The sequence below is a fragment of the Tachyglossus aculeatus genome, chromosome 26 (assembly GCF_015852505.1).
Source record: "Tachyglossus aculeatus isolate mTacAcu1 chromosome 26, mTacAcu1.pri, whole genome shotgun sequence".
Lineage (NCBI taxonomy): Eukaryota > Metazoa > Chordata > Mammalia > Monotremata > Tachyglossidae > Tachyglossus > Tachyglossus aculeatus.
Genome location: NC_052091.1, coordinates 12,657,432 through 12,670,322, shown reverse-complemented (window position 1 = coordinate 12,670,322; position 12,891 = coordinate 12,657,432). Strand labels below are relative to the sequence as shown.

Sequence of the window (12,891 nt, the reverse complement as noted above, 5' to 3'; positions counted from 1 at the left end):
TGCTCTGCACAGAGTAAGCGCTCAATAAATATGACTAATTGGACTGATTGAGTTTCTGCTGTTTCTACCATGGGCTTGGGAGTCAGAGGAACTGGGTTCTAATCCCAGCTCTGCCACTTACCTGCTGTGACCTTGGGCAAGTCACTGAACTTCTCTGTTTCACAGTTTCCTCATCTGCAAAATGGGGATTAAATCCTCCTCCCTCCTAGTTAGACTGTGAGCCCCATATGGGTCAGCGACAGTATCCAAGCTAATTAACTTTTATCTACCCTAAGCACTTAGAACAGTGCTTGACAGATAGTAAGTGATGAACAAATACCATAGTTATTCATTATTATACTAACGTCAGTGGGGTAAAGATCAATACATGCGTGAGCCAGAAGTGGTTAGATAATTTTCGCTTGGAAAATGCATTTTATGGGCTGAAAGGCAGACTGGATAATGTCCCTTCCAGTGTGCCAAATATAGCATTTCAGGCTTTTCCATTTTCCTCCAGTTCTGTACCTCTTTCCCTCATGGGACACCTGAGGGCAGTCCCTAGAGAGAAGGCAGTAGCTCCTTGGCAAGAGCTGCCAGCTATCAGCATATACAAATTATCATCCTCACCAATTTGGCCAATCTCACCCTCTTCTTTTGAGCCCCTTTGCTGCTAAATCACGACACGCAGTACGATCAAATAATACAGCCCGAAAATTGGCTGTACAGTGAATCAGGGTGCTAATGTTAGGATGTGGGAGGAACCCATGGAATTTTTTAAGCCCATCAATAGATTGGCAGACTCAGCTAAAGTCATTATTTTGTTTACTCATTTAGATTCCCAGTTCCTAACACTACTAGCTAAAACTACAAGCTGTTCTCTGAGGAACAGTGAGCAGCATTTCCCAGTCTGTTGTCTGTGCTCACTTTCTCCTTCCAAAAATTCACCCAGCCTGCCGGTTTGAAGGGTTGCTTGGTTTGATACATACTGAATTAATTTTTCTCATACTGAGTATTCAAATTCAGGTAATTTTGACATGTTTAAATTTTGTAGGGCATTTGTTAATAACTTACTATGTTTTAGGCACTGTTCTAAGCACAAGGGTAAATACAAGCTAATCAGATTGGATGCAGATCATGTTCCATGTGGGGCTCACAGTCTAATCCCCATTTTATAGATGAAGGAACTGAGGCACAGAGAAGTGAAGTGACTTGCCCAGGGTCACACAGCAGACAAGTGGTAGAGCTGGGATTAGAACCCAGATCCTTCTGACTTCTAGGCCCACACTCTATCTACTAGGCCATGCTGCTTTCAATGCAGGAGTACCTTTAGTAGAAGCACCACAAAAGGTTGTTACTGGAGTCCCCTAGTAAGTACTGCCAACACGATGTTTCTAGATAATATCCAGACAATTTTTTTTTTTTTTTTTACTATTACTCAGTTTATTTCTACAGGCAAGAAGGGAGGGATTACCAGGTCATTTTGTTAATGATTAGCCAGTTGAAGTTATGGGCTAAAACCTAGTTTTTGGATCATGGGCATATTTAATTAATCCAAATTTTCCATGGCTTCAATTGTATTGATAATACAGAGATGGATATAATGATTTGTTTTTATTCAAAGAGTGGTAAATAGCTTTTAAAATTCTAATTTTGAAAGTAACAGATCAAAAGGTGATTTGGAAATTTTCAAATTAGCTTAATCCAAGAGTTTGACCTGCTTTTCTCTTAGTGTCCCTTTGAACAAACACAAATGAACTAATTATTTATGATAATGTGTGAAATTCAAATATAATAATTTTACTCAAGAGTTCAAATAATTCCAGATTCTGAAATTAATGATTTTAGGCTACTTCTGCCCCCCCCCCCCCCCCCCCGCCCAAAAATCTTTTCTCTTTGAAATATCAACGCCAAAACGACCACTGGATCCCCTTGGCTTATTTTATTACTGAAAAATACACAGTTGCAACACTATTTTCAAGTCCATCGGAGCTTTTGTTTAAATTTGAAGCCCTTTATAATGACATGGTTATGAGTAAATATTTCCCCCCCAAAAACTGAGAAGCAGGAATGTGTAAGTGAAGGAATATGTATAGCACCTGCTTCAGAGAAAAGAGAGTGCATGCAGCACCCTGAATATGAGGGTCCTAGCTAAACAGGAGCCATGGATTTAGCCCCTCAATCTCCTGTCTCTTTATGGATGTGTCCTCACCCTTTCTATTTTTAAATTGTGACCCCTCCTCCTCCCCTCATACACGCCCGCCCGCAGGACTGTGTATAATTCTCACCTGGGTATTCTTTCCCAGCATTTAACAGTGCTCCACATACAGTGTTTAATAAATACTATTACTACTGTTTGACTACTGCTTCTTAGTTCCGCATTAGCTAATGCATTTGGCTAATCTAGAGGCAGAGACGCAGAGTTCACTTGGCCTGGCTCCTTTTAACCCCTAGATAATCCTATTTTTATTTCTAAAAAGAGGGGTTCTGGAACTGTCAACTTTTGAATCTGATTATAAGGGTTGGGAGGCAAGCCATGATATTCTTCAATAATGCCGGTCCTACAGTTTGGAGAGCCTTTTTCCTATTTTGGGCAGTGGCCTGCTACTCATAGCCTCCCCCCCCGACACACACACACACACACACACAAAAATCTTCTTTCAATTCCCTTTGCCTCCTAGCTTAGGCTAGTTACTCTTAGTGTTGATGGGTAACTTTTATCAAGCATCTTCTCCATTAATTAGGTCTTCTTAACGGAAGGAAGAAAAGTCCCGCATACATCCCAAAAAGCAAAAAGATAGCTAATTTAACTACTTTCACAAAAACTAAACAAGTACACACCTAGAGATGAGTAAGAATCAATTTCCTTTAAAAGACATCAGTATCAGCAATGTTAAATTTAACTAAATTTCTAACCTGTTAGTTGTTATAAACAAGAAAACCACCAAACTATTCTCATATGAACTGCCCTGTGAATAATTAAGGAGTTTCTGGCAATATCTTTCTATGCTTAGTCAAGAAGTTCAGTAATTAACTCAAATTATAAGGTCTCAAAGTGGTATCAGTATTGAGTTCTCTCAAATATTTATAAAACCACCTGAAGGCCCCCCCCCCACACCAAATTTCTTGTAGAAAACATCTAAAACAATAACTAAAATGAAGTGGGATAAGATAAAGGGCTATTATTGTTCAGCAGGTAAGGATGTCCACTTCCAAAAAAGCCACAACTACAAATCTTTGGTTTTAGGACAGAATTTCACTTGCTCCCAAAAATCCGGTGTAGGAATCCCTAGACTTCTCCATCTCAAACCCATCAATTTAGAACAATGTGCTTCTCTTTCTAAAGTGACAGGCAGCAAAACAGCAAGTCACAATGCTCAATTTCTGGCGCCTTTTCAAACTTGTCTGTGATGTCGCCAGTTGTTGCTTTGTAACTCATTAGAGTGTAAGCTCCCCCTCTAGACTGTAAACTCACTGTGGGCAGAGAATGTGACTGTTATATTGCTATACTGTACTCTCCCAATTACTTAGTACAAGTGCTTAGTACAGTGCTCTGCACACAGTAAGCACTCAATAAATACGATTGAATGAATGAATGATCGGCACACATTAAATGCTCAATACAATTGATATTAATAACCAAATAAATTGTTAGGTGTATGGTAGGAATTGGGTGATGGTAACAGGTTTTTTTTTAAAAAATAGTCCCCTTGGTGGGCCAAAAGTTGAGTGAATATGAATTTATTATTTTCCCTCTTTGCTCCATTCTTCCATAATGCACCATTTTCACTATGCATTTAGACACTGTCAGGGAATTTAGGGAATCTTCTGCCAATACGCCTTTATCTGGAGAGAAGGTGAAGCAACATGAAATGCTGTGTACCGGTCCACTACATCTTTCATGGTCCGTGGAATGTGATGCAAACTTTGTCAATAATATAATCGGCCCCCTCATTAGAGGGCTGAGTGCAGTAAGGGATTAGGAATAATACAGGTATTCATGAAATACTGCCTTTTCTAAGTAATCAGATAAATGACCACCTTGCTCATAAAACCAGATATGATAAGCTCCCCTCTACTAGACTGTAGGCTCTCGAGGGCAGGGAATATGCCTATCAACCTTTTATACTGTACTTACCTAAGTACTCTGTTCTCCCCCAAGAGTACAATGCTCTGCACACAGTAAGTACTCAATAAAGATAATTGTTTGATGACAATCTCAGAATTAAGAACCAACACTGGCAATACTGCAACATGAACATAGCTTTCCTGTTCACATTGTAAGAAACAAACAAAAAAAGTCAAAAAATCAAATTTTCAAAGGCAGAGTTTTCCACCTGAAGTGTTTTTATACCAGTACCATTCCATGGGGGCTAAGGGGGAGAGAAATGAAGAGGGTCCAGCCTGGAGTGCCAGCCTATGGAGAACTTGGGGACGGTAGAAGTTGGGATCAAAAAGCTACCCCCTGCCCTTCAGTTTTTAATTGCCCAAAGCAATCAGAATGGCTCTAGTGCTTACCAATAAGCAAGTTGTGCACTCCAAAACATAGCAAATCTTGGTAAGTCTACAAGATGCCCGTACACTTTTTAAAACAAAATACTTAACCATGCTTCAACATGGTTTTGCCTCAAACTGGGATTTAGAGATTCTAGGAAGTGCTTAAGTGACATACAGCAATAGCCAGTATTGTCCTTCAAGGGCACAAGCAGCCCCCAAGCCATTTGCCACATGCACTGATAAGCAGCGGTGCATGGGCATGATGCCAAGCATGAAAGCATCAGGGGAGGGAGAGAGTACAGCTCAGGCCAGCCCCTGTGGGCGCTGAACTTGGGTACTCATCTCCCCTGTGTCCCAGGTCTGGAGAATGAATTCAACAAGCGGCGGCAGTACAGAAGAGGATGAAAACAACTAGCAAGAAATTATCTGTCCTCCCTCATTTTTCTTTCCTTCTCTCCCTCTTTACTCTGTAGGTCCGATTGGAATACAGCAAAGTACATTAACTTTAAAATATTCTGATTTCATAATTCCACCCCCACAAGAAGGTAAGCTGCATTTATGTGTGTTTAGATGGTATAATTGGCTCTTTGTACACCAACTGTTCAAAGGCTCCATTTCGTTTGGCTCCTCTGTACGAAAAAGTTTGCCAGCCGACCCCTGTTCTGAAACATCTCCTCAAATGCTCTCTGTTCTGCAAGAATGTGTGTTTTCAATATGCGTTTTTAGCTAGAACATCATTAGGGAAACCAGGAAACTTTTGTCCAAGAACGTGAGTCTGTTTGGATAGAGTGTGCCAGGGTTGAAAGAAATTGTGAGCATGCACAAGGCACCAGATCAGGTACTATAGTGAGCTGTCTGTAATGTAGGCCTTTCCTGAGAACACAACCCTGTCTTATAGGAGAACTGGATGTATGCCTTTGCACAGAGATAGTATTAGGAGCAGTCCAGAAGCAAAAAGAACGCTGTTACCTGTTTATCTCTTGGGGTTAAAAATACTTCGTATATTTGTTAAAGTGGAAGTTTACCCCCCTTTTTATAATGGTACTTGTGAAGTGCTTACTGTATGTCATGCACTGTTCTAAGCACTGGGGTAGATATAAAAGTTAATCAGGTCGGACCCAGTCCCTGTCCCACCTTAGGCTCACAGTCTAAGTAGGAGGGAGAACAGATATTGAATCCCCATTTTACAGATGAGGAAATGAGACACAGAGAAGGGAAGTGACTTGCCCAAGATCACATAGCAGGAAAGGAGCAGAGCTGGGATTAGAACCCAGGTCCTCTGACCCCTGGGCCCATGCTTTTTCCACTAGGCTACACTGCTTCTCTGTTCTCAGTTTTTTATTTTTCATTTGGGGCGGAAAAAAAAGTCTTAGCCTTGAAGAAAAATTTCAAGGGCTTCCAAAACCTCACCCAGAAGAGCACCTCTTAGAGGAGGAGGGAAATACACAAGTTTTTGTTGTTTTTTAAATCTTGCCCAAATCCCTATAACTCATGGCAATACTTCACTGAACTTTAAAATATCTGTTCCAACCTAAAGGAGCTTTGGAACCTCAATTTCAAAGCCTGAAAAAAAAAAATCAAACCTACTACACACAGACATCCTTGACTCCCAAGGAACTACAGAGCAGCTTGTGGATAACGAGAAGCAGTGTGGGCTAGTGGACAGAGCACGGCCTTGGAGTCAGAAGGACCTGGGTTCTAATCCTGGCTCCGCCACCTGTCTGATCTGTGACCTTGGGAAAGTCATTTTACTTCTCTGTGCCTCAGTTAGCTCATCTGTAAAATGGGGATTAATGATGTGAGCCCCATGTGGGATATGGACTGTGCCCAACCTGATCAGCTTGTATCTACCTGAGCATTTAGCTTGACAGAAAGTAAGCACTTAACAAGTACCACCATTATTATTATTATGAGAATTCAGGCATAGAATCATCATCATACTAATCACCTGATTATCTGTTATCTACCCCAGCACTTAGTACAGGCATTTGGCACACAATAAGTACTTAAATCTACTTATCTATCTGCAATCACCTGTCTACTTTTGTTCTATTTTACTGTCTGTCTTTCCCTTCTAGACTGGGAGCCCGTTGCTGGGTAGGGACTGTCTCTATATGTTGCCGATTTGTACTTTCCAAGCGCTTAATAACAATAATATTAATGGCATTTGTTAAGCGCTTACTACGTGCCAAGCACTGTTCTAAGCACTGGGTACAGTGTTCTGCACATAGTAAGCGCTCAATAAATACGACTGAATGAACGAATGAATAAATCCCACAATTATTATTACTGGGGAGGCAGTGTCACCCAAAGGAAAGAGTAGGACTGAGAATCTGGAGACCTGCATTCTATCTCAGCTCTGCCATTTGCCTACTTAGGGATTTAGGGCATGCCATTTAACTTCTCTCCATCTGTAAAATGGGGATAAGACAGACTGTATCTGACTTTGTAACATATCTTCCACAGAGCTTAACAAATGCCATTACAACCACCAAGCGCTCATCTGGAAGTTTTTGAACATCGTTTTCTGAAGGCTGAATAAAAAAAGCTGAGCAGCAGCTCAACATGAGCCACTAGTCAAATCGTATTTATTGGGCACTTGTGTGCAAAGCATGTACTAAGCGCTTGGGAGAGTAGGCTATAACAAAATTGGTAGACCCATTCCCTTCCCACGGGGAGCTTACAGTTTAGAAGGGGAGACAGGTATTAATATAAATAAATTACAGATATGTACACAAGTGCTGTGTGGCTGAGGGAAGGGTGAATAAAGGGTGCAAATCCAAGTGCGCTAGTCTTTTGAAGCAAGCTACTGGCATCATTAAAAAGGGTCAGTTGGCACCGTTTGCAGACAGCTCCTCGGCCACTTCAGGCCTAACCTCTGAAGCAAAAACATGGTCTTGGACCTTTTCCAGAAGGGGAAGCCCAGCTTTTTTTTATTCTGAAGTTGTTCTTTGGATCAAGGTTATTTCCCTCTGGATTATAAATGACTTCTGGGGAAGAGATCCTTAAGTAAACTAAAATCCTCCTCCTATCCTTCCAGGTCAACATAACCACAGTGGTGTTATATGGGCATAACACACTCTCTCCTCTATCAATCCACCGTATTTTTGCATGGCTTACTGTGTGCGCAGAGCACTGCGCTAACCACTTGGAAGAGTGCACTACAACAGAATTGGTAGACATAGAGTACAAAGACAAGGAGACAGCTAATTCTTTACCTAATTAAGGTTTCCTACCCCAATCACCCAGAAACTCAATTTGGAAAGGGAAGAATTAGATCTGCTGTGACCAACCTTGAAAACAAAGATGGAAAGTAGCAATCTCAGCCCCAGAAAGTTTCTATGCATCATGACTCCTCTCATGCAGCTCAGAGAGTATTCTAGAATTATGGATTAGCACAGAACGATGCAAAAATGATCTTGAATTTTCCTTTCAAGGTAATGGAGTTCCATTTCTGAGAAAACCTGTTTCCAAAAACCTCTGTACCAAGAGAAATGCATGGGTGTCTAGTTTTGTTTTTTTAATTCTCCATTCAATTCAACAAGTCCTAGACAGAAGAGTTACAGGCTACAACTCACTCTTCACACGTAAGGTGACCTTCCAAGTAATTTCAGCTAGGTGGCAAGGTGTTCATCGCCTAATCAAACGTCAACAATTTATTTGAGATTTTAAAATATCTGCTGAGGTGTGAAACACAATTCTTCAAAAGCAAAACCCCCTCACTGACAATTCCCCATCACTGAAAAGAGATGTTTTACTTGTGAGCATTCAACGCACACCATCTCATGTTTTCTTCGTTTAACAAGTTGTAGCCCTTTCCTTTCAATGAAATTTCTGCTTAATCTTACGGGTGTGCTTGGACGATCTTTTCCGGTTACTGACGCCGGAAAATACTCTTCCTGTCGAATCAGAAGACTGCAACCCTGTCCTCTTATTAATGATCGCTTTGGAATCTTTTAGACTGTGAGCCCACTGTCGGGTAGGGACTGTCTCTATATGTTGCCAACTTGTACTTCCCAAGCGCTTAGTCCAGTGCTCTGCACACAGTAAGCGCTCAATAAATACGATTGATGATGATGATGAAAGCCTTAAAAACCCCCTCGTCCCCCTCTCCATCCCCCCATCTTACCTCCTTCCCTTCCCCACAGCACCTGTATATATGTATATATGTTTGTACATATTTATTACTCTATTTATTTATTTTACTTGTACATATCTATTCTATTTTATTTTGTTAGCATGTTTGGTTTTGTTCCCTGTCTCCCCCTTTTAGACTGTGAGCCCACTGTCGGGTAGGGACTGTCTCTATATGTTGCCAACTTGTACTTCCCAAGCGCTTAGTGCAGTGCTCTGCACACAGTAAGTGCTCAATAAATACGATTGATGATGATGGAAGCCTTAAAAACCCCCTCGCCCCCCTCTCCATCCCCCCATCTTACCTCCTTCCCTTCCCCACAGCACCTGTATATATGTATATATGTTTGTACATATTTATTACTCTTTATTTATTTATTTTACTTGTACATATCTATTCTATTTATTTTATTTTGTCAGTATGTTTGGTTTTGTTCTCTGTCTCCCCCTTTTAGACTGTGAGCCCACTTTTGGGTAGGGACTGTCTCTATATGTTGCCAACTTGTACTTCCCAAGCGCTTAGTCCAGTGCTCTGCACACAGTAAGCGCTCAATAAATACGATTGATGATGATGGAAGCCTTAAAAACCCCCTCGCCCCCCTCTCCATCCCCCATCTTACCTCCTTCCCTTCCCCACAGCACCTGTATATATGTTTGTACATATTTATTACTCTATTTATTTATTTTACTTGTACATATCTATTCTATTTATTTTGTCAGTATGTTTGGTTTTGTTCTCTGTCTCCCCCTTTCAGACTGTGAGCCCACTGTTGGGTAGGGACTGTCTCTAGATGTTGCCAACTTGTACTTCCCAAGCGCTTAGTCCAGTGCTCTGCACACAGTAAGCGCTCAATAAATACGATTGATGATGATGTTGATGATGATGATGATAAAAACGAGGTGCCATATAAGATAGCAACGGCCCCACCCAATCACAACGAAGGTACAACGGTAGGGTCTGAAACAAGTTTCTTCAGACGATGGCTAGGGAAGGAAGTTAAAGTATCAACAGGATTTGTCCAAAAAAAAAAAAAAAAAGGAGCCTATTCACCAAGAAGTTGCGGCAGCTCGAAAACTTTTTTCCTATTAATGAGGCCGCTGTTGGGCAGGGCCTGTCTCTATATGTTGCCACTTTGTACTTCCCAAGCGCTTAGTCCAGTGCTGTGCACATAGTAAGCGCTCAATAAATATGATTGATTGATTGAGAAAACCGAGAGAAGCTTCCCAACTTCCTTAAATGAGTCAGTCGCTTTGAGGAGGCTGCACTATTCGACTGCACAGGAACTTTTTTATTTTTATTTTTAATGGGAGTGGTGGGCCAGGCCGGGTCGGCTCGGGGGGGTCTCTCCCCCTTTCCCTATATGTTGCCAATTTGTACTTCCCAAGCGCTTAGTCCAGTGCTCTGCACATAGTAAGCGCTCAATAAATACGATTGATTGATTGATTAAACCGAGAGAAGCTTCCCAACTTCCTTAAATGAGTCGGTCGCTTTGAGGAGGCTGCACTATTCGGTCGCACAGGAACTTTTTTTTTTTAATTTTTAAGGGGAGTGGTGGGCCAGGCCGGGTCGGCTCGGGGGGTCTCTCCCCCTTTCTCTATATGTTGCCAATCTGTACTTCCAAAGCGCTTAGTCCAGTGCTCTGCACATAGTAAGCGCTCAATACGATTGATTGATTGATTAAACCGAGAGAAGCTTCCCAACTTCCTTAAATCAATCAATCAATCAATCGTATTTATTGAGCGCTTACTATGTGCAGAGCACTGTACTAAGCGCTTGGGAAGTACAAATTGGCATCACATAGAGACAGTCCCTACCCAACAGTGGGCTCACAGTCTAAAAGGTGGGCTCACAGTCTAAATGAGTCGGTCGCTTTGAGGAGGCTGCACTATTCGCTTGCATAAGAACTTTTTTTTTTTAATTATTTTTAAGGGGAGTGGTGGGCCAGGCCGGGTCGGCTCGGGGGGTCTCTCCCCCTTTATATGTTGCCAATTTGTACTTCCCAAGCGCTTAGTCCAGTGCTCTGCACATAGTGAGCGCTCAATAAATATGATTGATTAAACCGAGAGAAGCTTCCCAACTTCCTTAAATGAGTCGGTCGCTTTGAGGAGGCTGCACTATTCGCTTGCACAGGAACTTTTTTTTTTTAATTATTTTTAAGGGGAGTGGTGGGCCAGGCCGGGTCGGCTCGGGGGGTCTCTCCCCCTTTCTATGTTGCCAATTTGTACTTCCCAAGCGCTTAGTCCAGTGCTCTGCACATAGTAAGCGCTCAATAAATATGATTGATTAAACCGAGAGAAGCTTCCCAACTTCCTTAAATGAGTCGGTCGCTTTGAGGAGGCTGCACTATTCGCTTGCACAGGAACTTTTTTTTTTTTTTTAATTTTTAAGGGGAGTGGTGGGCCAGGCCGGGTCGGCTCGGGGGGGGGGGGGTCTCTCCCCCTTTCTCTATATGTTGCCAATTTGTACTTCCCAAGCGCTTAGTCCAGTGCTCTGCACATAGGAAGCGCTCAATAAATATGATTGATCGATTGATTAAACCGAGAGAAGCTTCCCAACTTCCTTAAATGAGTCGGTCGCTTTGAGGAGGCTGCACTATTCGCTCGCACAGGAACTTTTTTTTTTTAATTTTTAAGGGGAGTGGTGGGCCAGGCCGGGTCGGCTCGGGGGGGGGGGGTGTCTCCCCCCGTTTCCAGGCAACGGCCAGGAATCGGGGTGTTTGGCCCCTCGCCTGGGTCACCCCCAGATTCGACCGGGGCCTCGGCCGTATGGCGCATTCGGTAAAACGCACAAAACTCCACCTTCTTCCTGGGCTTTTTCACCTTTGGGGCTGGAAGGGGGGGGAGGGAGGTGGAAGAGGGGAGGGTGGGGGGTTAAAAAAAAAACAAAATAAAACAACTTCAGCTAAGGGGGAAGGGCCTGGTGCCCCCTTCTCCAGCTGTGCCCACCTTTCCTAGGAATCCCGGATAGTTTGGCTTTGGAAGGGGGGGGGGGGTCTCCAGGGCCTGGCTTCCCTTTGTCTGGGGGGTCAGTCTGCACTAACTACCCCCCCCAAAAAAAAAATTAAAAAAAAACTCTAGACGTGAGGGAGGGGGCCTGCCCAAGGTTGAGGCCGTTGGTGGTGGGGGACGGACTCACCGTGATGTTGCAGTGGATGGTGAGGGGAGGCGGGTGGGGGCTGCCCCCCGGCAGCAGCAGGAACTGGCAGTGCAGCTCGTCCAGCTTCCAGCTGACGATCCGGAACCGCTCGTGGTTCTTGTCGAAGATGGACTCCAGGAACTTCAGCTCGGCCTTGAGCCCTGACACGGACATCTTCCCCTCATCTCCGGGGTTTGGGGGCGGGGGGGGGGGGGGGAGGAGAGGAGCCGGGCCCGGGCGGGGAGACACCGACACCGCGGCCCTGCCCGCCGCCGCCCCCGCGGCCCCGCCTCGCCGCTTCGCCTCGGCCCCGACCGGAAGATGGCGGGCAGGAGGAGGAGGAGGAGGCGGGGATTCGACCGACGGCGACAGCGGGGCCCTCCCTTTGTAGCCGCCGACACCGACACCGACACCGGCTCAAAAGGGGCAACAGCGTCTCCTCAGCTCGCACGAAGGGCTTCCCCCCCCCCCGCACAGCCCCACTTCACTCTCGCGCGCACGCGCGCGCCGCCCCGCCGCCGCCGCGCGGACGCGCACGTACTCGCCCGAGCCCCGCGGCCCGCGCGCGTCCCCCCCGCCGCCGCGCGGACGCGCACGTGTACGGGCCCGAGCCCCGCGGCGCGCGCGCCCCCGCTGACTAGAACGGCGCCGGCGCGCGCGCTCCCGCTGACTGGAAAGGCGCCGGCGCGCGGCAAGGCGCGACGCCGGGAGCGAGCCTGCCGTCGCTGACACGCTCTCTCACCTCATTCATTCATTTTCATTCATTCATTCATTCATTTTCATTCATTCGTTCATTTTCATTCATTCATTTTCATTCATTCGTTCATTTTCATTCATTCATTCATTCATTCATTTTCACCTCATTCATTCATTTTCATTCATTCATTCATTCATTTTCATTCATTCATTCATTTTCATTCATTCATTTTCATTCATTCATTTTCATTCATTCGTTCATTTTCATTCATTCATCCATTCATTTTCATTCATTCATATTCATTCATTCATTTTCATTCATTCATATTCATTCATTCATTTTCATTCATTCATTTTCATTCATTCATTTTCATAATAATAATAATAATAATGGCATTTATTAAGCGCTTACTTTGTGCAAAGCACTGTTCATTCATTCATTCTTTCATTGA

General features: G+C 43.9%; 1 protein-coding gene across 1 annotated transcript in view; it reads right to left on the bottom strand.

Moving 5' to 3' along the window:
• Positions 1-11,937, bottom strand: part of UBE2Q2 (ubiquitin conjugating enzyme E2 Q2) — a 65,290-nt gene extending 53,353 nt beyond the window's left edge. Inside the window, exon 1 of the mRNA XM_038766957.1 lies at positions 11,744-11,937. Within this exon, the coding sequence (XP_038622885.1) occupies positions 11,744-11,917 (174 nt within the window). The 5' untranslated portion in view covers positions 11,918-11,937. The remainder of the gene's footprint in view (positions 1-11,743) is intronic.
• Positions 11,938-12,891: the final 954 nt, after the last annotated feature.